Source organism: Paroedura picta, chromosome 6 (assembly GCF_049243985.1).
Source record: "Paroedura picta isolate Pp20150507F chromosome 6, Ppicta_v3.0, whole genome shotgun sequence".
Taxonomy (NCBI): domain Eukaryota; kingdom Metazoa; phylum Chordata; class Lepidosauria; order Squamata; family Gekkonidae; genus Paroedura; species Paroedura picta.
Genome location: NC_135374.1, coordinates 73,068,373 through 73,093,387, shown reverse-complemented (window position 1 = coordinate 73,093,387; position 25,015 = coordinate 73,068,373). Strand labels below are relative to the sequence as shown.

Here is a 25,015-nt window from a genome sequence, read left to right as displayed (position 1 = left end):
CACACTTGCATTGCCTTTGTTAGTTGTTATGAATTAGATACATTAATTATAGGCAGACAGTTCTAACTAGAATATCAAACAGCCCATTTGTGTTACTAAAATTATTACCCATATTTAAGTCATAATACATGCCAGATCTTGGGGGGGGGGGGGGGGGTTCTGCTCTTGTACCTTTTTAAAATTTGGTTGCTTATATAACAGTAATCTCCTGATCACGCATCTTAAGAGGATGAATGGTTTGTAAAAGGCTTCATTGTTGTAGGTAGATGCTGCATTTAGTTATCATGAGAGCATCTCTTCCCCCCTTTAATTTCATTTTAATCTCTAATACATCTGTTCTCATTAATGTTGACTGTAGGGTTGTTTTGCACATGCTTACTCCATAGCATGGGGGCCCTAGTGTGGCATCCATTGACATCATGATGCCTGTAAATACTTTTCCTGACCCCACCAAATGTTTTTAGAAAATAGGTCAGGCCCAGCAGGCTTCTGATTAGTAATCGGAGATCTGATTGACTGTGCAGGTTTTTTAAATATATGCTGTAGCAGCTACCACAGAACTGAGGATAAGCTGTGATGTGTATGCAAGAAAATATTTTAATGAAACAGTGAAGTAGTACTAGAGGTTGTAGCAATACAACTAGGGTTAAGAAATGTGTGGAACGTCCTGACTAACTTGCGTATTTCAATCATATATCAAGTAATAAGTCCTCTTAGTAATAAATCCTCTTAGACAGTTCTCACTCAAGATGAGTGAGAGCAATAGCTCTGCATACAAACTGCAGCTTCTTGGTTTCTCCTGTACTCTGCCCTGGATGTGGGGAACTGTAACCAAAATTTCACCCTGTCAAGATACTGTTATATATTACAGTTCCCCAAACACCCAGAGCTTTCACTGCGGCCCAGTTTAATATTCTTCCATCTGCCCTCCTTTCAGGAAGTCATGCATATCTGTGTATTTATTTGTTATATTTCTTTATAATATTTCTTTATTATACTTACATACCACCCTCCACGAAGGCTCAGGGCCATTTACATCAAACAGGAACAATAAAAATAATTTGATAATAATTAAAAAATAGCAATAGCAATATTATCAACAATAGAACATTGGGGAGAACAATAAGTCAACGCTTACTGATGGCCCAATGGGGTGGGCGAGTCTGCCATGATGGTTGTAGGAGGCAGGTTCGGAGAGGCCAGTTGGAAGCGGTGGTTCTGGTCAACCTCCACCAAATGCCTGGCAGAGGAGCTCCCTTTTGCAGGCCCTATGGAACTGTTCGAGTATAAAAATCAATAAATAAATGCATCCCATATGAACATCTCTTCTCATGTCAGGCTGATATGGCAGAAACAAACATGTCTTCATACATTGTCAATTTTACCAAGACATTCAGAACATTCACGTTAACCCAATCCTGTCCAAATATCCAGGAATATTAAATTTTTTAATACTATTTCTTGCCGACTTTTTCAACAAAACTACCCTTAAGATAGCTAGATTCTATACTCTGGCATATCTAGTAAAACAGAACATGTCTAGTGTTACAAATAATTTTATTAACACCATTAATTGTATATTTTCTGCACGGATTGCCTATTTTATACATTCAATGTGTATTGTTGATTGCTGATTGCTGATCACAGGTTGTATTAATAAACTGAAACTGATATAATTAGATACTTATCAAGGCCGGGGAGAGGGTACCTCAGGAACACAATTACAATTTATTTCTGGGATGACAAGCAGTAAATAAACATTGCTTTAGCTGCTTTCACAGGTGTACTTGATGTGATGGTGAAATGTGATGTGGGCAGATAGTCCTCAGTCCCAAAATCAATATGTGTTGCCATTGTGAGGACAGTGGCACAGGGCTGTGTGGAGATTTTCCTGCCACACTATCTGTTCCCCTTTTATCTTGCTTTTAGGGTGATTGCATGTGTTTAGTCTATTTTTATGTTTTTGTGAACTGCTTTGAGAACTGTTTTAGGTAGAAAATAATTATCAAAATTGTCTAGGATGTTAATGTATGAAACAATGTTTTTTGCATTTACAGGGACTGATAGGAGGCTGACTGAAGCAAAACCATGTTGGAAACTCCAGCTGGTACAAATTATGTTAGTGAGGCTCCTATCTGGAGCTGTATAAATTAAAGAATGTTACCTATTAAGTGCTATATGAATTGCACAGGTTGCCTGTTTGCTTCCAGGCCCAGTTTGGAGTGCTGGTTATTACCTTTAAAGCTTGAACCCTCATACTTATCAAACTGCAACTCCCCATATGTTTCCTCATGCCATCTATCAGGTAGCCACTTCCTTTTGGTACCCTCACTTAGGATTGTCTGCATCAGAAGTACTAGATCAATGGGCTTTCTCTGTGGTATGCTCAGTTTTTGGGAATGGGCTATCAGCATAGGTGCAGGAGGCACCTTCACTGGCTGCATTCAAGAAAAAATGCAGAACAGTTCTGTTTTACAAAGGATTTGTAAGTAAGTGAGTAAACTGTTTTGTCAGATTTGCTTGCATTTTTTTAAAAAATCTGTTTGTTTTGTTAATAAAATTGTACGTTTTTGTGCCCTTGAAACTGGCTGCATTGTTAGTTGCCTTGAGTCTAAGGAAATAAGGTGTGATACAAATACTCTAGAATAGGGGTTTTAAATAAATGCAGCCAAGCTGGTGGGGCAATCATAGGGCAGTGCCAAGTGAGAAGACAAGCCCATTAAATGGTGGTTAAAAAACTCTTTTCACAAAGAAAAGACAGCCCTGTCTGATTGTTGTAGAGACTGGTGATCTGTAATGTTGTATGCAGGGTCCTGTGTCTGAAGTAATCTTTCTGTGCTTCTGCCAGGGATATGTTTGTCTTCTGTGGTGATGCTGCCCTGGAAGTGCCAGAGCTGTCCTCTAAGTTTGGTGCTGGTGGAAAGTGCTGTCAGATTGCCGCCAACTTATAGCGACCCAGTAGAGTTTGTTGGAAGACCTGAAATTCTAGTGGAGAGAAATCGTAATCTTTTACCATATAAGTGGTTCAGATGACTGTGATGGAAATTTCACTTCTTCTCATAATCAGAAATGGCTTCCCTAACTCAACAAGATAGGTAATGTTGAGCTGCAAGTCAGCTGTACCAGAAAAGTAGAGAAAATGACTGCAGACAGTTCTGGTCATTGAGGAAGCTTCTCACAGATTAATTATACAGTAGACTAGTGCTTCCATTTTACTTCATTTACTAATTCTTGACAAAAAGACCTTTGGTAGAAAAAATACATACATATATAAAGGTGAACAGGCAAAGATATGCATCAATAAAATACTTGCACGATCATATCTAAAACAAAAAATTACTAAGCTATAACAAGCCATTGTCAGGCAAGCATTAAAGGAGTAAGAAAAACTGGGTACTTAAGGAGGGGGGAACTGATTGGGCTCTATCCTGCCAATGTACATTATCTGTGAACAGATGCTGAATGATGTGCTGTTGAACTGATTATAATGGGACTGCCTTAAAAAGTATGACCTTGATTGTGCCAGTTGCACTAAAGGATTTTTCAAATTGCAAATCTTAGTTATTATATGCATAGCAATACTTTTAACATTATTGCCTGCCTGCATGAACATAACTTAATCAGTACCTTGCAGCACTTGTTCATTTTGCAGGCGGTTGTCTTTTGTGACCATGACTAACACATTTGCAATCTTTCTCTTTCCTAAAGTGGAATACTGACAGCTCATTACAGGTAAAACATAGGTCTGTGAGTTTATCTGGCCTTTTTGAATATTACTGTGGAGTTGTCTGCTCTTAGGGAGGGGGTGAAAAAAATGAAAATATGTGTAGTCTCTAGTCTAAAGTCTAAATATCTAACTGCTGGGTATTGTCTAGATCAGCCAAGTTGTTTTAAAATACTAGTCAATAAGCCTTGACCAGAAAATAATAAATAATCTAAAAGCTGTTTTACTGAATGCCTGATTTTTTGAATACAGAGTTAACAGAGTAAGGGTGTAGTGTGATAAAGGTTGGCCCACAAAGTCTCACTGAAATAATTGAGAAACAGGTATGCAGTTCAATTTTTTAATGTCAGTTGGACCAACCCACCACAAGATAGTACTCATTTGTTGGCAGATTTTTATTATTTTTAGCCTTCCTTTTAAACATATTCTGCCTCCCATTCCAGTATCAGCTATTGTATCACAATAGCATGTATCAGGATTGTTGCACATAGTTACATGCATGCAGCCTGCTGATGTCTTCAAACTGGTAGGGCACCTGCTTGGCATGCATGAGGTCCCTAATTTAATCCACAACAACTCCAGTTCAAAGGATCAGGTACAAGGTGATGTGAAAGGCCTCTCTGCCTGAAACTCTGGAGAGGAGCTGCCAGTCTTAGTAGACAGTACTGACTTTGATGGACTGAGGGTCTGAATCAGTATATGGCAGCTTCATGTGTTCATGTATGCAGTGGGACTGTACTCTAAACTGCTGTTATGAGGATACTGAAAGAACTGTCTCAGGAATATGGTAGAATCAGTGGAATGCTGCTACTACAGGGCAAGTTGTATGAGCAAAAAAGAATATAATATGTGAAAAGAGCTTATTTTCAATGTATTCACTCTGAGGATGTGGACATCATCTCTATACATTTGAGGCCCGCCACTAATTTGTATGACCCTGGCATTTCCTGGTCACTTAAATCGTCTAGGGTAGTTTTTTAGTATTTTAGTTCTAAACAGTAGCCATGAGAGGTAGTTAATGCTTTGATAAGGGTGTGAGGGGATTGTAAAGAGGAAATAAAGAGCCTCTTGATGCGGGTGAAGGAGGAGAGTGAAAAAGTTGGCTTGAAACTCAACATCAAGAAAACTAAGATCGTGGCATCCGGCCCTCTCAATTCCCAGCAAATAGATGGGGAAGAAATGGAGGTAGTGGCAGATTTTATTTTCCTTGGCTCCAAGATCACTGCAAATGGGGTCTGAAGCAAAGAAATTAAAAGACGCTTGCTCCTGGGGAGGAAAGCTATGGCAAACCTAGACAGAATCCTAAAAACCAGTGGCTGAAGGCAGTTTTGGAATAGATGTAGGCTAATAAAGTGAAGCTTAATCTTGATAAGATGGAAGTGCTAGTGGTGGGTGAAACGTTTGACCTGAAATTAAAGGCATCACCTATTCTGGATGAGGTTACACTACTCTTGAAGGAACAGGTCTATAGTCTGTGAGTGCTCTTAGACTTAGGCCTGATGCTGGATAAGCAAGTGGCAGCTGTGTCCAGGAGGGAGGGATTGATTTTAATTATTTTAAAATGTGATGCTTTGAATTGTTAGTCACTGTCATGGACCTGATCAGAGTAGAATAGTGGAGTGTGTGTGTGTGTTTAATAAGTCATTCTAAAATAAATCTTTCCAGAATGTTTTTTTGTTTCTTAGCAGATCACATTATTACTCGGCAAGTCAACATGATGTAGTGATTAGAATATTGCACCAGGATCTAGGAAACCCAAGATCAAATTCCCACTCTGCCAGGGGAATTTTTTAGGGGGTGATCTGGGTAGGTTAGGCACATTTAGCCTATTCTACCTCACAGGTGTGTTTTATTAGGATAAAATGGACGTGAGAGAACAATATAAACCTCCATGGGTCTGTTATTGGGGAGAAGGGCTGGGTATAAAAGATGTTGCAGTCAGCAAAGCAGTAAAATAATATTTTTAAGAAGTGCCATTAAAATCTTCTGATTTAGTCAGTGTCGTGAGATTTTATAAATTGTAGTCCATAAACACTAGAAAATTATCAGTTATTGATCTACAGGATGATATTCCTTAACCATGCCTACTGCTCCAGTACCCTCTGAAAGGGATGAGAGGGTAATAAAGCCACATCTCTGGCATCTGTGTTCTTCAACAGATGCCTATGAGAAGTCTTAGAAGATTCAAGCAGACTTTTTTGCCAAGTAAATCAGGTCATCACATGTATTTTCTTCCTTTTGTTTATACATATGTATCATCTTCAAAATTTCTGCTTGTGGAACAGTTCATGCAATACACAAAACCTTATTAAACTGTGACTGAGTACATGTCACACTACTAACAAGGTTCATCAAGACAGGGTCTGATTTATTGATCACAGTTTTAACTGTGGTTTCACAAGATATTATTATTATTATCATTATCATTATTCGATTTATTTCCCGCCACTCCCTAAGCAGCTTGTGGCGGGTCACAGTGTCTTAAAAACCCCATTAAAACTCCCATTAAAAGACTTTAAAACCATCACAACATGGCAGCAGCAAAAAAGGTCCCCTTCCTACCCCCATTGCTAAGGGGGGGCAGCGAAGAAGGAGGTCAATGATGCACAAGAAGCCCGGGGGGGAGCCATCAGTGTACCTCGCCGACCCCAGCCTCAACCATGGACCGGGCAGAAGAGCTCCGTTTTGCAGGCCCTGCAGAACGCCGAGAGATCCTGCAGGGCCCGCAGCTTACCCGGGAGCTCATTCCACCAGGTGGGGGCCAGGACCAAAAAGGCTCTGGCCCCAGTAGAGGCTAGGCATGCTTCCCTAGGGCCGGGAACGGCCATCAAGTTTTCGCCCACAGAGCTCAAGGCCCTGCGGGGGGAATAGGGCGATAGGCGGTCTCTCAGGTATGTGGGTCCCAGCCCGCGTGAAGTCTTAAAGGTTAAGACCAAAACCTTGCACCGGATCCGGGCAGCAATAGGCAGCCAATGCAGCTGCCTCAGTACAGGCTGGATATGGGCCCTCCAAAGTGTACCAGTGAGGACCCTAGCAGCTGCATTTTGCACCAGCTGAAGTTTCCGGATCAAGGACAAGGGTAGGCCCGCGTAAAGCGAGTTCCAGAAATCTAGTCTGGAGGTGACCGTCGCATGGATCACAGTGGCCACACGGGTTGAGTATCTGAAAAGGAATTAATAAACCTAAACAGTTCCGCAGGGCCTGCAAAAAAAAATGCCTTTGCCAGGCATTTGGTTGAGGTTGACCCAAACCATCACTTCCAAATGGCCCCCAAGCCCCTCCTCCTAGTAGAACTGCTACTAATCTACCTAACCCACTGGGTCCCAGTAAGAGTTGAGCTGAGGCTCTTTTACAGTTCCATCATTCTCTAATGTTGTTGTTATCATGTTAGGTTATTGTTGTTATAATATTGCTGTTGTCACATGTTGTTACCATATGTTATCTGTATCTTTTTCCTGTTTCTTGTAAACTGCCCTGAGCCTCCAGGAAGGGTGTCATACAAATATTAAATAAATAAATAAATAAAAATATAAATAAATAAAAATATAAAAATATAAAAATATAAAAATATAAAAATATAAAAATATAAATATAAATATAAATATAAATATAAATATAAATATAAATATAAATATAAATATTGGGATGAGGAAGACTCTCAGTGCGGGCTCCTTCCCCATGGCTTTGTGAGGCAAAGAAGCAGCAGCAGTGGTGTGGTTCCAGCAAAAGTGGACTATTGTGAGTTACAAGCCTGCAGGTTGGGCCTGGATCTTTCCCAAAATTACATACTACAGAAATAATTTCCCCTTGAGAAGGTGGCTGCTTTGGAATGCGGTCTCTATAGCACTATACCCCAAAACCTGCCATCCTCGAGCTCTGCCCCTCAAATCTCCAGCAATTTTCCAACCCTGACTTGGCAGGGCAGTTAGACAAATGAAGTGTGTTCTATCAGACTAGAGCTCAGAATAGGCACAACCATTACTTCTCTCTCTCTCTCTCTCTCTCTCTCTCTCTCTCTCTCTCTCTCTCTCTCTCTCTCTCTCTCTCTCTCTCTCTCTCTCTCTCTCTCTCTCTGTGTACTTGTATTATTCAAGTGTTACTGTTTCTGTTTGTGCCCCACTCTTGAGAATGTGCAGTGAATTTGCAATGTGATACAAATGAGTATTAAATTGGTTTAATAGTTATGATACCATTGCTGGGAGCTATTTATCACTGTAGGAACTATAGTGAGACAATTCTTAAAGGTAAAGGTAAAGGTATCCCCTGTGCAAGCACCGAGTCATGTCTGACCCTTGGGGTGACGCCCTCTAGCGTTTTCTTGGCAGACTCAATACGGGGTGGTTTGCCAGTGCCTTCCCCAGTCATTACCGTTTACCCCCCAGCAAGCTGGGTACTCATTTTACCGACCTCGGAAGGATGGAAGGCTGAGTCAACCTTGAGCCGGCTGCTGGGATTGAACTCCCAGCCTCATGGGCAAAGCTTTCAGACGGCTGCCTTAGCACTCTGCGCCACAAGAGGCTCATGAGACAATTCTTATGTACCATCAAGTCACCATTGACTTATTGTGATCCAACAAAGGGCTTTGAATGCAACTGAGAAGCAGATGTGGGTTGCCATTGCCTTCCTCTGCAGAATTTTCCTTGGTGATTTCCCATCCAAGTACTGACCCTACTTAGCTTCCAGGAGATGATGAAATTAAGCTGTACCATGCTGCCTTCCCAGGTCCAGTAGGGAAAATCTTCCCTGTCTGAGCCCAGGAAGCAGTGGGGCTAAGTGCACTGTTGCAAGGAACCAGCGGAGACCTGGTGTGGCTGCTGCCGTGCAGAATGGGGCTAACAGATCTTAACTAAGAGGCTTTTCTTCCAAGATATGCAGTATCTGGGCCATTAAGGTGAAAAATAACATTTGGCATAAGCATCAAGCTTCCAGGTTTCGCAGTAGATACGTGAATGTTAAGGAGTCAGTTAATCTTCCATTAGAGGCAGGCAGCAGCACTGTGTAATTTAGCAGGGTGTAGCTTTATAGACCATACTAGGGGCCAAGCATGTTGCTACAGGAAGGTAGTTATATTCTTTTTAGTGCTCTGGACAGGATTTGGAGTTCCAGGTTAATAGTATAACAGATATACTTGACATTGCATTTCATTCCCACTGACTTGATTTTGCTCTGATGTTCAAGTGGTTTGTGTATGTTTTCTTCCTTGTGTTGGTTTTTGTGTTTATTGCTTAGTATATATTATAAACCACCTCCAGCTTATAATTGTGGATAAAGAAAGTCTAGAAATATTGTAAATAAGCAAAAAGAAAATAAGAGGACACATAATTTTGTCGATATAGTGTAATATAGTATACAGTACATTTCTGAAATGTTTGTTTCAAACTGAATAAAATCTAAAGTAAAATGTCTTTTAGTTAATCTCCTGTTTTTTCTTTCCAAAGGGCGTGATAATGCCTGTGAGAAAACATCGTATATGTTTCTACGAAAAGAACTACCTGTGCGGCTTGCTAATACCATGAGAGAAGTAAATTTATTGCCTGACAACTTGCTGAATAGACCATCAGTTAAATTAGTCCAGAGCTGGTATGTAAAGGGAATGGGTATGAATATGTGAATTAGGCAAGCAAGAACAGCTTTGCATCTCAGACAATTATAGCGGCTCCTTCTGCTTTCCTGATAGCTCTTTTTCCCATTCTCTTTTCTAGTCCATTCCTTGTTCCATACTTTCCTACTCTAGTATATACATCAGTGGTCCCCAACCTTTATTAGGCTGGGGATCGGCAGGGCATCGGGTCGCACCCGCAGGGACCGCGCCCGCGCGGGCCACACCCATGCTTCGGGCCGCACCCGCAAGCCGCTCACGAGCCGCGCCCGGCCGCTCCCGCGGGCCGCACCCACGGGCCGCGCCCGCGGATCGGGCCGAGCGGGCGCGGCCTGCACGGGCGCGGCCCGGCCCTGATTCCCTGCCCGCCCTCCCGCAGTAAGTAGCTTCCCGGGCCGCAAGCTTGCGGCCTGGGAAGTTTTTTACTGCGGGGGGGGGGGCGGGGAGAGGGAGCGCGGCCTGGCGCCATGGCCTTTGCGGCCCGACGCCGGGCCGCGGCCCGCAGGTTGGGGACCACTGATATACATCACTGTTTCACAGCTGAATCTAGTGTCATTTCATGTATGAGGGCATTGGGAGAGGGCAGGGCAAAGTTACTTATACATTTTGCCCTGTATTGTTAAATAATTCTTTGTCTATATTTTCATCCCATTTTATAGCTGAGGAACACTGAGGTGTAGCAGCAAGAAATTAACTAAAAATCACTCTGTGAATCCGTAGCAGAGAATTTTTGCCTACAAGGTTTGATTTGATCTAGAACCCATTTATTTGTTTTTTTGGCAGTACATAGTATTCATAAAACTCTCCCTCAACTCCATATTTCAAACAAATCAACTTTCTTCCTATTAGCATTCTTCATTGTCTTTAAGTTTCATACCCATACATAGTAAAGGGAACTATTGTGGTATGCATTATCTAGATCTTGGTTACCAGAGACACACACACTTAGCAAGCATTTTTTCTAGCTCGTTCATGTCTGCTCTTCCCAGTCTCAGTCTCCTTCTGGTTTCTTGGTTGCAGTTTTTCTTTTGGTTGATGATGGGGCCAAAGAATAGAAAATCTTGAACAATTTCAATTTCTTCCTCATCAGCCTTAAATGTGTGTAACTCCCAGTAGTCATTACTTTTGTGTTCTTTAGTTTTGGCTGTAATCCTCTTTGGCACTTTCTCCTTTAATCTTCATCAAGTATCATTTCAAATCTTCACTGTTTCCTGCTGGCAGTGTGGTGTCATCTATACATCTCAAAATGTTAATGTTCCTTGTGCCAATTTACATTGTACTATCTGAATGTAATCCAGCTTTCCTTATGATATGTTCTGCATTTCGATTAAAGTTAAAATATATATCCTCGGCGGACACCTTTGCCAAATGGAATCCATTTTATTTCTCCATATTCTGCGCTAACAGTAACCTCTTGTCCAGAGGACAGACTGTACATCTAAACCAGGGGTAGTCAAACTGCGGCCCTCCAGATGTCCATGGACAACAATTCGCTGGCAGGGGGCTCCTGGGAATTGTAGTCCATGGACATCTGGAGGGCCGCAGTTTGACTACCCCTGATCTAAACAAACAGATGATGTGGCACACCCATTCCTTATAAAACCAACCATAGCTTTTCATGACCCACATAGTCAAGAACATTGCTGTAATGTGTGAAACTCAAGCTGATTTTCTTCTGAAGTTCTCTGATATGCTGTAACCAATGTAAATTTGCAGTACATCTCTAGTGCCTCTTCCAGTCTGAATCTAGCATTTGATATCTGAATCTAAACATCTAGCATTTCTCATTCTGTATATGATAACAGTATTTGTGTTGGGATTTTGACAGTTACTTTACTTGTTTGAGAAATTAATGTGATAATCTGATAATTGCTGCAGTATTTGACATCTCCTTTTTCAGAATTGTAGCATAGATTGAGCATTCCCAGTCTGTGGGCTATGGTTTTCTTTTCCATATTTGCTGGCATATTCTTGTTAAGATTTTGATGGATTCTGCTTCTGTGGTTTGGAATTGCTCTATTGTTATCCCATTGATTAACTATTGGTGATTTGTTTCTGCCAGTTCTCAGTCCAGCTTTCACTTTACTCTCTAAGACTGTATAGTCTTCTTCAAAAGATTTTTCTTAGAATATATAGAAAGAGTATATTATACTTTTATCTCTTCTATATAATACTTCTTATTATTATTCTATATAATAATGGACTCCAGGGAATGGTAGAGGACAGGAAGGCCTGGAGGATCATTGTCCATGGGGTCGCGATGGGTCGGACACGACTTCGCACATAATAACATATAATACTTCAGTCTATTTTTTCCAATCTTTTATTTATTTTGCCATGTTCAGTTAATATATTTTCATGTCGATCTTTCAACAGGCTTAATTATGCTTGAAAATTCCCTTTGGCTTTTTGGGTCTTATGGAACAGATCTCTCATTCTTCCTTTTTTGTTACATTTTGGTATTTCTAAAGGATTTACCGGTGCATTAAACAGTCAGAGGAAATTGCAGAGGGAATAAAGCAAAGGAAGGGAAGAGTTGACCATTTGGGTGGAGATCTTTTAAATATCAGTTTAATAACCAGTGCTGTTGGAACTGCTGAAGGCGGACATTGAGAAAGCTATAACTAAGTTTTAATTTAGTGTTAATAAATGAAGGAGATGAATATGAAACTTAAGCTGTCTACAGAGGTTTTTTGTGCCAAGAGAGAGAGAATATCTGCAGCTATTGTAGGTATGCTGTTAAATAGTTATGGTGCATTGTGTGCACTATAGTTTTGAAGATCACAATCGAAACCAGTGTGCACATGGTATAAACAGGAAGGTGTGCACTTTTGAACCTCCTGCCTATGTTAATACTGTATTACTGCCATCATTCACTTGTGGCTATTGCCATCCCATATAGCACTGTAAAGCTGTTAAAATAATTGCTTGTTGCTGTAGCACTACAATGCTATAGTGATATAGCAACTATCAGCATTTAAAAAACAACAACAAATGTCCCTCTGGTGTGGGGGGAGGGATGACAGTCATGAGGGGGAGTAACTGAGGAATTACCATGTGAATACTTTGGTTCTTCTGCAGCTGTAAGCAATCCACATCAGATAATTGTTGCTCTGAGGATACAACTCTAACTCATATTATTTTCAGATTTCACGAACTCCATATTTTCAGGGCAATTTTACTTAAAGGACAAACAAAATCTCTTATGTTGCTTATTTGGAAAATTCTTCTGTTGTTCTGTGGCTTCTCCTTGTTCTTTGTAAAGTGTTCTATTCCTATGTATTTCAGGTATATGCAGAGTTTTCTTGAGCTTTTAGAATATGAAAACAAAAGCCCTGAAGATCCACATGTTCTAGATAAGTAAGTTATTTTTTTTTACAGTTTAAGTTGTGGAAACAATGTATTAATGAATTGAAACCCACAGTGGGAGTTACAACTCATTTTCTTAGGGGATAACACATATTCCTATCCAGAAGTTGTGTGCAAAGCAGCAACTTGGAAATCCATGCACAAGTTCACTTGCCATTATCACACTGGTACAGTGGCATTGACTGATGCATCCTTTTGATATGTAGGCTCTGAGAGACAGTTAGTTTGTCCATACAATGAGTGTGTTAGAGGTTGTATAGTGCAGCCTGAAGGTGGCTTGATGCTCTCACTGTCACATGATCATCAGTGTTCTTAGAGTCAACATGGTCAGCTCCATTGCCCAGATCCATGTCATTGTAATTCCAGGCTGTATCTCAATCTCCAGTCAATCATGATTTGTCCAAACCTCTGCCAAGAGGGTGAAGACCAAGTCTAAAGATAAGGATGTGTAAGTCAACTGTGCATTCCTGTCCAGATTCCTGAGCCCACTCCATTGCTACAGGAGAAAACCAGAATCCCTTCACTTGTTCTGAGGTCTCCTTCAGTTTCAATTTTGGATGAGGAAGTGGGTGTGCACTTTCTGGCAGGTCAAATTCCACATGAATCCAAATAGATAGCTATGGTTCCATGGCCACAATTGCAAGCTTCAATGCTATGGCCTTCATACCCATACTTGAGTGGGTTGATAATTTTGCTCAAACCAGGAAGATAAATGTATTCTATCCTCATTGGGTGTATTTGTACCCATCTTCAGCTATTGTCTTCTGTAGGCCTTGTTCATCTTGGTGGTTTCTGTGCAGTCTCACATGGGTTCTGCGAAGATCGCAGGCCTGCCACGGAAAATTAACTAGCCAGCTCAAAGCAAAAAAAGGTCTCCCAAGAGTGCTCATCCCTCCCCTCACAGAGTGACTTTCCCACCCAAAGTCACGTGATGTGGGAGGAGTTAGCACTCTCCCCTCAGTCCTTTCTTTGCCGCTGCGGAGGAAGGATCCTAGCCAATTTGCTCTTCGATTTTCCCTCAGGAATTTCTGTGAGAAAAATATTTTGATTTTCAATATTCTTATATAATGGCACTGTTTAAAAAGTGCGGGGAGTGTGGTGCCAAGATGGCACAATCAGATATCCACTCCTCTTGCCTCTTATGCCTGGGTGAGGGGCACCTGACTTCTAACTGCCCCTCATGTAAAAGACTCACACCCAAAACCAGGGATGAGAGGGCAAGAAGATTAAAGGCTGCTTTATGGGAGAAATCTCTCAGGCCTTCTGAGGCACCTGGGCCTTCTACTTCTGGAGTTCCCCCCTCTAGCATTGAGGTGGCAGAGAAATAAAGGGATTCTTCTGAACCGCTTAAAAAGAAGAAGAAAAGGGCTGTGGTTCCCTCTTGAGGACGTTTCCCTTCTATTTCTAAGAAGAAATCCAGAAGGGTGATTTCTCCCTCACCATCGCCGACGCAACCGGCATCGAGAGGCCGTTCACAAGGCCAAGAGCCTACACCGGCGACGATAGCTCGAGCTTCCAGTGTTTCGCCACCGCATGATTCGTCGACGCCGAGAGTGGTGCCCCCTCTCGTGGATGAGCCATTAATCGCTGATCAGGGCTCTGGTCCAGTGTCGCGTCCGAGGTCAGCCTCTCAGCGTCAATCTGCCATGCCACCTAGTGGTCGACGTTGTAGGTCGGCGTCCGTCGTCAAGGAGGTGGGGTCCGTCTTCCAGCAATGTTCAATGCTCGCCGCCGACCCTGAGCCGCCAGTGCTTACCTTCGTCTGATGACAATGAGGAGGTGCAGTCGAGACGCCGCCGAAGATTATTGTTGTCGGAGTCATTCACCGAATCCTGGGTCCCAGTGCCGGTTCCAGCTTCTTGGCGCCGCTGGGGTAAGGACGCTCCGACGTCGATGAGGGAGCTCCCTCCTGCTTCGGTCGGGCATCGCTGTCATCGTCGTTCTCCATCTCCGGCCCCGTTATCGATGAGAGAATCCTTCGACGGCGAGGAGCATCATCGACAGCGAAGGTCTCTGTTGCCGGCAGTGACTTTAGCCCCGACCCTTCCCGTTGTCGATGACAGCCGACGTCGACAACGGAGGTCTGAAAGAACAGTTGACATTGATTCTGTTTATGATTCCTTGTCTGAGGCTGATGATGTGATCTTACCTTCACCGTCTGATGTGGTTGGAGACTCTGTATCCAGGTCTCCAACTGATGACAACAAGCCATATGCCCAACAAGTCATAAGGATGGCTAATGCATTAAGTCTCCAGTACAGGGTGAACATGGAGAAGTCTGAAGACCCCTTTATGGAGTTTCTATATTCTGCAGAGGGTGGTCCTGTGGCCCTTCCCTTAATTAGAGGGGTCGCAGAGGTTCTTGATCGGGCTTGGCAGAATCCTGCCTCAGCCTCCCCATCTGCCAAAAAGATTGAGCATCTATACAAGGTGCAGGATGAGGGCTGTTCGTTTTTATTTAATCATCCTAAAGCATCATCCGTTTTTTCGGCAGTGCTCTCTGGAAAAGGCAAACCTGACATTCCGCTCCTCTTGATAAAGAGGGAAGACGGATGGATGCTTTTGGGAGAAAAATATACTCTTCTTCCACCATGGGAGTTAGAGTTTCTAACATGCAGACTCTAATGAGTCGGTATCAAGCGGTACAATGGGAGAAATTAGAACCCTTTTTGGCAGGGCTTCCCGAGGGCCAAAAGTCGTTTGAACAGGATTTGGTCACAGAAGGTAAAGATCTGGCAAAGCAACAGGTCAAAACGGCAAGGCACTCAGTAGATTGCTTGGGGAGAATCATGGGTACAGCCGTAGTAATGCACAGACACTCATGGTTAAAAAATTTGACTCCACAGATATTAAATCTGCCCTGGAGGACCTTCCGTTTGAGGGAGAAGACCTGTTTAGCAGTAAAACTGATGAGGTTCTCGAAAAAATGAGAAAATATCGCTTACAGGCAAGATCCTTAGGGATAGGGGCTTCCTCGTCTGGTCAATCAAAACCTAAACAATGGGGTCGCCCATTTTATCGCCCTCGATCATTCAGGCCTTTCAGGCAATTTGATTCTGCACCCCAAGAATTCTCCCCTTCTCCCCGTTTTCAGCAGAACCGTAGGAGAGGTGGGGGACGTAACCATCAGAATGGGTCTGACAGGGATAATAGGGTCCGACAGACCCAATTACAATGACTGCCACAGCAATCCGTCACAGTTGGCGGGCTTTTTGGCAATTTACATGGTTGGTATAGTATTACACCAAATGCTTGGGTTCTTTCTATAATAAAGAATGGTTATTATTTGGAGTTCCTGAGTGTTCCCGACTTTAATACTCCATGCACCCATTGGGATTCACGTTCACCTGACATTCTGTCAGAGGTGGCTGATCTTATAGACAAAGGAGCAGTGCAGTGTTTGGGTCCTGCGCCCACCACGCAAGGGTTTTACTCCAAATACTTCCTTGTAGACATGAGGGATGGAGGGAAACAACCTATTCTAGACCTACGGGCACTGAATGTTTTTATCGAGGTCAAACGTTTTCGTATGCTGTACCTCGCTGAATTGATTCATCTTTTATCAAAAAACTTATACACTAAAGTCACTAACATGGTAATAGCATACCTCAGGAAGCTGGGTATTCAGGTTTATCCGTATCTTGATGACTGGCTTTTAGTTGGACACTCAGCAGAAGACCTTTCAACTTCTGTGTCTACCTCTCTCAAGCTATTACATACCTTGGGTTTTAATGTGAATTACAAGAAATCCATTCTTACTCCAAAGCGTGCCTTAGAGTTCATTGGTGCATGGCTGGATGGTGAGAACGGAATGGTATACCTACCCCCAGCGAGGGTTGATAAGATTTCAGCCTTGGCATTAAAATCTACCAAAGTCAGATCCAGGTCTGTTCACGAAATACAGGCATTGTTAGGACATATGTCATCCACCACTGCTGTTACACCATTTGCTAGACTAAAAATGAGACCCTTGCAGCTGTGGTTTTTGTCAATCTGTAAACCACATGCAGTCAGCAGTTGGAAACACTTCACACTACCATAAGACATGCTCTTTCTTTTCAGACCTGTTTACGGAAAAACACGTCAGACAATATGGCAGCAGTTTTTTACATAAAAAACAGGGAGGCACCAAGTCCAAAAGACTATGCCGAGAAGCGACAAAAATTTGGGACTGGGCTGTGTTCAGTCGAACAACCTTGTCTGCCATTCACATTGCCGGGTCACTGAACACATGGGCAGATGCATTGAGCAGAGATGTAAACATGGTTTAGGAGTGGTCTCTCAACCCATCCTGTATAAACCCCATTTTTCATCACTGGGGTCAACCAACTGTGGATTTGTTTGCGACTCATCAAAACACAAAGTGCACTCAGTTTTATTCCAGGGGAGGAATAGATCCGACCTCACTGGGAGATGCCTTCCTCCACTGTTGGAAGGGATCCCTTTTTTATGCCTTCCCTCCATTCGGATTAATAAACAGGATGGTGACCAAATTAGTAGCAGACGACACTCAATGCATCTGTGTCACGCCTTTTTGGATACAAAAGACATGGTTCCCCACTCTCTTCCGATTGGCCAAAGGGAGGTATCTTCACCTGCCGAACCAAGCAGATCTCCTAACTTGGGGAGAGCACCTGCTTCCAAACCCCCAACCCCTCCACCTGACAGCCTGGAGGGTAGGTTTGTAGAAGACTTGAGAGTAGAACAGATTTTGGAAGCCGCCCACAGGCCTTCCACTCACCGCTCCTACGCTGCTAAGTGGCACAATTTTGTGAAATGGGCGGTAGAGTCTAATAAGGTTGCAAACTCCTGTCCTTTACCTATCTTTTTTTTTTATTTAGTTAAATTAAAAGATAGAGGACTATCCAATTCTTCTATCAAAGTGCACCTAGCAGCTATTTCCGCTTCTCATGAAATGGTCGACGGTAAAACTGTTTTTGCTCATCCTTTAACTACAAAGTTTTTGAAGGGTTTAAAGAATGTGTTCTCACCTAATGTTCCTGTAATCCCACAATGGAGTCTATCCCTTGTCTTATCTCGTTTAACTCATAAGCCTTTTGAATCTGGCCAAATCGGATTTGTCTTTTTTGTCATTCAAAGTTGCATATTTGGTTGCAATAACTTCAGCACGTAGAATGGGGGAATTCGCGGCACTATTCTCTGAGCCTCCATTTTTACACATTTTTCCTGACAAAATTATACTACGTCCTAGTGTCTCTTTTCTTCCAAAGGTGGTTTCCAAGTTCCACTTGGGACAATCTTTGGTCCTCCCGGTGTTTTTTCCACAACCCACCTCTCACTTTGAAACACAAATGCATACACTTGACATTCGCAGAGCCATACTTTTTTATTTGGACAGAACCAAAGACTTTAGACAAGATAAGTCTCTTTTTGTCTGTTTCCAGGGTGCGAGAAAAGGTAAAGCTGCATCTGCACAAACGATTTCAAGATGGATTGTACAAACAATTTCTCTGGCATACAAGGCTTCTGGCTTAGACTGTCCGTTCGGAATTAAAGCACACTCCACAAGGGCACAGGCATCATCTGCAGCGTTTGCTGCTAACCTTCTGATGCGTGACATTTGCAGAGCAGCGACATGGTCAACGCCTGGCACCTTCATACGCCACTACTCCATTGACGTTGACTCTGGAAAAGATGCAGCAGTGGGAAAAGCGGTGTTAAGATCAATAATCTGCTAATAGCCCACCCCAACTCCATTGCTGTATCATCTTGTTAATCTCCCATGTGGGACTGCACAGAAACCACGAAGATGAAAACAGGGTTCACACAACCCTCCCTCCATCCCCGCTGGGCCGCTACTTATTGATACCCCGCTGAGTGGCAAGGGGAAAGGACTGAGGGGAGAGTGCTAACTCCTCCCACATCACGTGACTTTGGGCGGGAAAGTCACTCTGTGAGGGGAGGGGTGAGCACTCTTGGGAGACCTTTTTTTTTTTGCTTTGAGCTGGCTAGTTAATTCTCCGTGGCAGGCCTGCGATCTTCGAAGAACCCATGTGTGACTGCACAGAAGACCACTCGATGAACAGCAGTTACAAGTAAGTGCAACCCTGTTTTCTCCTATTCCTGATAGTTAGAGATGATGCTAATATTGAGTGTGATAGATCTGATACTACATCAAATCCGAGTCTGAATGAAAGGGTGGATGAGTCCTCTCCAACTTCCCCTACTGAGGACCTCTGGAATGATGATCTGTATGGCATAGTCTCTTGAAAGAGACCACCCGTGCTGAAAACAAGCCAAGAGATAAAATTTTGAGTCAAATCACTGGGGATCCCACAGACAGTTCAAGCAGAGGTTGTTTGGATGGCACATCTGGCACCCTTATCAGAGAGATTACCATTATACTAACCCTCTGGAAACTAGTATCCTACTTCTAGACTCTTTTTCTCCCCAAGGGATATCAGAAACACAAGGGTGCTAACTGACCTAGATTTACACAAAATCAGCCTCTTCCTAGAGAGGTAACCTCATTCCAGTAACCTGCTTTCTAACTAGAAACGTTTCCAGCCCCAGGTAAGTTTGGGAACAGGTTGGCACAGTTTTATGCAGCCTGAGCAGCACCTTCTGACAGATGGGTATTATCTATAGTTAGGGTACAGAATAGAGTTTAAATTGGTTCTTCCATGCACTATACATATGGGAACTTCTACCCCAAACAGCACCAGATCTATCTCAGCTATTAGTTGCCTGGATTTATAAGGGTGCAATAGAGGATAGGCTGTTGCTATGTCTCTCTTGCTTTTTTTCCAAGTTTGGTTTCATAATGGCTATTCAGAGCTTTCTAGTGAGTTTTCTAAGGTTTGGTGGTGGATTGCTTCTGGAGAGGTCTGGATATTTGTGGGAGAAGCCCTTCTTCATCTGGAGCCGGCAAAAACGCCTAGCAACTCCAGCTCCTTTCAATGAGGACCTTCTTCCCATTAGTGGAGATTGCTCTAGTCTAGAACCACCAAGATGGTAGTTCAATGTAAGTGAACAAAAATTCCATTTTGGTGTCTTCTACCATAGAGTTCTGATTCCAAATCATCTAGGAAAATGGAGAATATTTAGCTTTCTGAGTTTGTGTTTCTTCTTCTAAAATACTGCCTTCTGTAACGTCCTTTTAAAATCTAGCAATAACTTAAAGCAAACTTTCTCAATTTTTTTTATTGTTGAGAAACTCTGGAACGTTCTTCAGACTTTGAGAAACCCCATAAGTGGTGCGATTGCACAGAACTTGTTGAGAAGCATAGCTGTAACCTGGGGCCCCTCCCCTTCCCACCTCCTCTAGGCCCATCATTGGTCATTTGGGGGGGGCAGGTCATGTTGCCCAATAAATGTTCAATAAATATTAAAGATTAATTAACTCCCACTCATTAGGAAAACTCTTCCAGAACCATCAAGAAACCGCTGATTTGAAGCCTGATTTAAAGGGGAAAGCCTGATTTAAAGAATATAAGGCCTCCAGAGCTGGAAGGAGGATGTTGCCACCTGCCCTAGTAACAAAGTTTTTTTTAAAAAGCAACATTATTACTTGTTCCTTGTTTAAGATGTAAAACTGATTTAAAGATCAGTTAAAGAGGTATTTCCAATTTTCATGGCAAGCATGGCAACTATCTCATACTATAATACATATTATTAGCTAACTAATGAAAAGGATCTAATGAGCAACTTTATGAAGTTAGTATACCACAGATTATATCCCAGCTTCACAAACCACTTTGTTATAATATACATTAAAAATTTACCGGATGGATGGATAGATGAATGATAGTGAAAAGAGAGAGTATGTGTATGTCCTTTAATATTTATATCTCACATTCTAAAAGATAATTTCCTCGCTGGAAACTATGAAGTAAAGCAACAGACTTCTCTTGGCCTTAACTCTTAGATCCTCATAGAATCACCAGGATCTAATCTAGCTGAAGCTTTAGGCATTAAAATAATTTTCAAGAAGGAGTGCTTGTCCAATCAGCAAGGCAGGTGAATAGGTTAAAAACCCTCCTTGTGCAATTTGAAGGTTTTGAGGTTTGGGATTAGGTTGTTACCGTTCATATTTCTCACTTATTATTTTTAGAGTAACGGATCATTTGAAAACCATGTGAAGTATTTGCAACAGTGCTTAAAGCATTGCTGATTAGACAGGAAAATGGCAAGTAAGGTGCCTTTAAAAGAGGAGCACTCTTTCACAATCAGAAATGTATGTTAGAGAAGTGCCAGTAAGGTACAAGGGAAATTGATCTGATTTTATTACTTCATGGAAAATGTTATATTTCTCAGCAGTTCTATGAGCTAGAATAACTTCCTGACATCATCTCATCATCAGATATATAAAACATAAAATGTATGGAGAATTTGCATTATTAATGGCAGTGAAAAAGGAAGGATATAAATTTAAGCACTATTTTTCTTTTGTGTCCAATATTTACTATTCTTAACAGAATGCATAAAACTTATTATTGGAAATGAGGATGATTGCTGCCAAAGTGGACTTTCAAAATAGAAATACAAAGGACTACTTTTTGCTTAGAAAAATGGATATAGCAATGTGTATATTTCATTTTAAAAATTGTGCAGTTTTTGATTTTGAATAATTTTGTTTCTTGAAGGAAGCAAAAAACTTTCTGATCACATATTTTCAGTACTATGAACAACAAATGAGCTGGCAAATAAAGGCTAAGTTATTTGGTATGCTAATGGGTGTGCCTTATATTAACTTATTTGGTTTAAAAGGATTTGCTTTTATTCTTTAGAATCCAGCCCATAAAGTATATTATTGATTTCATAGGTGCCTTGGGTTGAGTCCAAGTCACTTTCTACCACCCTTCTCCTTTCATCCCTATACAGTGGGTCCACTTTTTTCCAGGAGCAGTATTTTGGGAGATGCAGTGGGGTGCTGCAGGGATGGGGGATGGGAAAACACTGCTCCACTGGGGAAATATCTTCCATCATGCAGCAGTGGAAAGCCCCTTTTACACTGTTGATATTTGGTCAGATTGTTAATTTTGAAACAGCTGTCTTCTGCCAGGTGAGGAATGCTGAAAGCCCCAGACTGAACTGTGATTAAATGTTATTTAGTGCTCTAATATGCCTGGGTGCAAAACTTTTGCAGTGATTCAAAATACACATAAAATGCTAATTAAGTATTCAAGTAGCTTCACTATTTAGATTGACATTTTGTGAACACAGTCCATTTCCTAGCATGTGTGTTGCACTAAAGAATGTTATGGTGGTAGTGACTGGCTGACCTGATCAGGATTCACAGAGAACTGTGGCAGACAGTCTCCGGTTGCTGTTGGCTGAACTGCTCAGATCTAGAAATGGGCAAGGCAGGCAGAAAGCTTAAGGGGAAAATGTGTAGAGAGCCTAAGAAAGTGACACACCCAGAGGAGCATGAGGCTTTAGCAAGAAGGATTTGGAGAGGAATATCAAGGCAAGAAAATAAGGACTTCAAGGGGTTGGAAGATGAGAGATGACCCTGATTTATAGAAAAGAGAGGGATCAATATTCAAATATTGACCAACAAAGTCTTTGATTGTAGTTTTCCTTTAAGGTTACTAAGTGGAGGTGCTGAGTGGAGGTACTTTAAGGGTACTTTGTACTTTAAGGGCACAAACCTGTATTGTGAATTGATATTTTAAATTCTAAATGTGGGATTCTCTTCTTTGGAGTGGCAGCATATATTTATAATAAATTAAGAAATAAAATTGCAATCTAACATGGAGATACTTTTGTTACCAATAACCTTTTCTTCAGTTTCTTAGATGTCTTAATTAAAGTCCGGAATCGGCACAATGATGTTGTTCCTACTATGGCCCAAGGAGTGATTGAATACAAGGAAAAATATGGTTTTGACCCTTTTGTGAGCAGTAATATTCAGTATTTTCTAGATAGGTTCTACACCAACCGCATCTCCTTCCGCATGCTTATTAATCAGCACAGTAAGTAATTACTTTTTAGTTTACCATTGAGTGTCCATTAGAGTTGTTGCTTATAAATAGAAGAAAACAGCACTGGCATGGATTTTGCTACAGCAGAACAAATTCTGTTATGATATGTGTTTAAAAGATATGTTTAAAATTGTACAGAGATTCTTTTACTTGCATATCTCCTTCCTTTTCAAGTACGATACAAAAGGTTGGCAGAGTAATCAGACAGACTGTTTGGATCAACATTTGTCACTTAGCAGCATTCACCTTGTCTATGCATGTTTTCTTGCATTGGGAGCTTATTCTGCTTACGGGATAGATGCTGTGGTGGTGTCATTAGAGATTAGGGCTGCTCTACTATCATACTCACTGGGTGATGTTGGCCACACTTTCTTAGGCTAACTCATCTTGCAGGGTTGTATGAGGATTACATGAAGAGAAGAAAACTATGTATGCCACTGAGTTCTTTGAAAGAATGGCAGAGTTAAAATGTAATTGATAGATTCTGAAAGGACACAGTTGAAGTGCAAAGTGGCAGAAACAGTAGAAGAGAAGGGTCTGAGATTCTATGTTGCAAAGTGAGCAGGTGATGCTGGACCAACAGAAATGAATGGCAGACTTTCTCTGAAGATTTTTCCCCCAGCTGCTGTTGTGGGAGGCAGAGTGATGGAGATAGGAGTTCAGGAACCAGTTGCTTCAGAAAGCAACTGAACAGGAGAAAGTATTGATAACTAATGAAAGAAGTCTATGTTGGGCTTTCTGAAGCTACTACCTTGCAGAGTCACAAAAAGCTGCTTCAACTGATGTCTCTGCTCAGTTTAGCATGTAACTGCTGCTGCAACTTGGCATTCAGCAGAGAGTAGTGCCACACATGGCAGTCTCCAGGAGCTGGGTGTCAAATCAGTCCTCAGCAGGTAGTAAAAATCAAGCGTAGCTACATCAGTTAAAAGAAACTTGGTCTGTGTTATTTTGTCACTGTGACTGTATTAGATTTCAACCTAATTAACAAATGCACAAAAGAAACTGCTTCTTACTGCCAAAGAAGTGGCTTTTACTGATCATACAGGTCATATCATACTTTTGACCTCAACTCCTGAATTTATCCTGTGCAAATCATTCACTTTTTGGTTTATTCTCCAACCAGTTAATATTTTCCTTGTTGCTGAATGATTGTTAACTCTTTCCGTACAAAATGTTCATTATTCATATAAAATCTGCAAATTGGACTTTCTTACTCTTGGTGAGATTTGGTGTACATTTAAGAGAATGAAGGAAACTAGGGGTGGTTGAGCGTATCCAGACTGACAAGGAAGAACTGTAGAATAGCATATTATAGGGGGCCAGTAGTGCCAAAGGTGTGATGCCCTTCTTATCACCTATCATATATCCAAAAGGAATAGAGGGAGGTTGAAAGCCCAGGCAGGATTTGTAGATCAACGTGAATTGGCATGATCTGATGAAGGCCGCGTGGCTAGCTAGAATATTTTGCTGAGCTTGCGCAAAGCTTCCAAATGGAAACAGATTTGATGACATTTGGAGAATTTCTGCATATCAATTAAAAAACATAATGCCAGCTGAATTGCAAAGCGCTAAATTTTTTCACGCTTCCAAGCCCATCCTCACTTTTTCTGGTTGAGGCCAGGCAGGCTTTTTTACCAGAACCTTTAGCATGATGTTCTTTAAACACCTGTGCTAGTATCCCCTGTTTTTTGGTGCCCTGCACCAGTGAAGCCACTGCAGAACAGTGTGGCAGAGCCATAAAACACCAACCTGAATTTCCATCTTGTGTCTATCCACATTAGATTACTTTATGTGGGCTGCCCTTTTGAATTTTGGTGTAATTAGAGTTGAATTAGAGTTGAATGAGGACAGTATGGCACAATTTGGTCTCACAGATATCACAGTGTAGCCAAATCACATTGGTTCTATGATGTCTTGGCATCATTACTTTCGCTGTATGGTACCTGATCAATTTTCACTAAATAAAGCTTGTTGCATGGGTTTCCTTATTTAGTGAAAGTGATTATTTGAATCTAACCCATCATTAAGAGAAAGAAGACACTTACGTATAGTTGTTGAAATGGCTCTGCAAATTGAAGAAAGTGTTGCAAACCAATAGAACAGTGCAAAAAATAAGAAAGAATTTTTGTCTTAATATTCATTGCTCCTATAGCTTTTTGATCTTATGAAAGGATTTTGAAAAAGCCACATTTTACCTATACATGCTATTAGTACTAATTACCTTTTGCTGTTTAAAAAGTAATACTACTTACATTAATTTCTGCCTTTATTTCCATAGCACTGCTTTTTGGTGGGGTTACTAATCCTGCTCATCCCAAACATATTGGAAGTATTGATCCTACTTGTAATGTGGCTGATGTAGTAGAAGGTAAGGAT

At 41.6% G+C, this 25,015-nt stretch overlaps 1 protein-coding gene across 2 annotated transcripts in view; it reads left to right on the top strand.

Moving 5' to 3' along the window:
- The window catches only part of PDK3 (pyruvate dehydrogenase kinase 3), a 61,757-nt gene that overhangs the window by 10,445 nt on the left and 26,297 nt on the right, over nucleotides 1–25,015 (top strand). For both annotated transcript variants that reach the window (XM_077343009.1, XM_077343011.1), the window contains exons 2-5: nucleotides 9,163–9,304; nucleotides 12,612–12,683; nucleotides 22,446–22,630; nucleotides 24,918–25,007. In XM_077343009.1, the coding sequence (XP_077199124.1) occupies nucleotides 9,163–9,304; nucleotides 12,612–12,683; nucleotides 22,446–22,630; nucleotides 24,918–25,007 (489 nt within the window). The remainder of the gene's footprint in view (nucleotides 1–9,162; nucleotides 9,305–12,611; nucleotides 12,684–22,445; nucleotides 22,631–24,917; nucleotides 25,008–25,015) is intronic.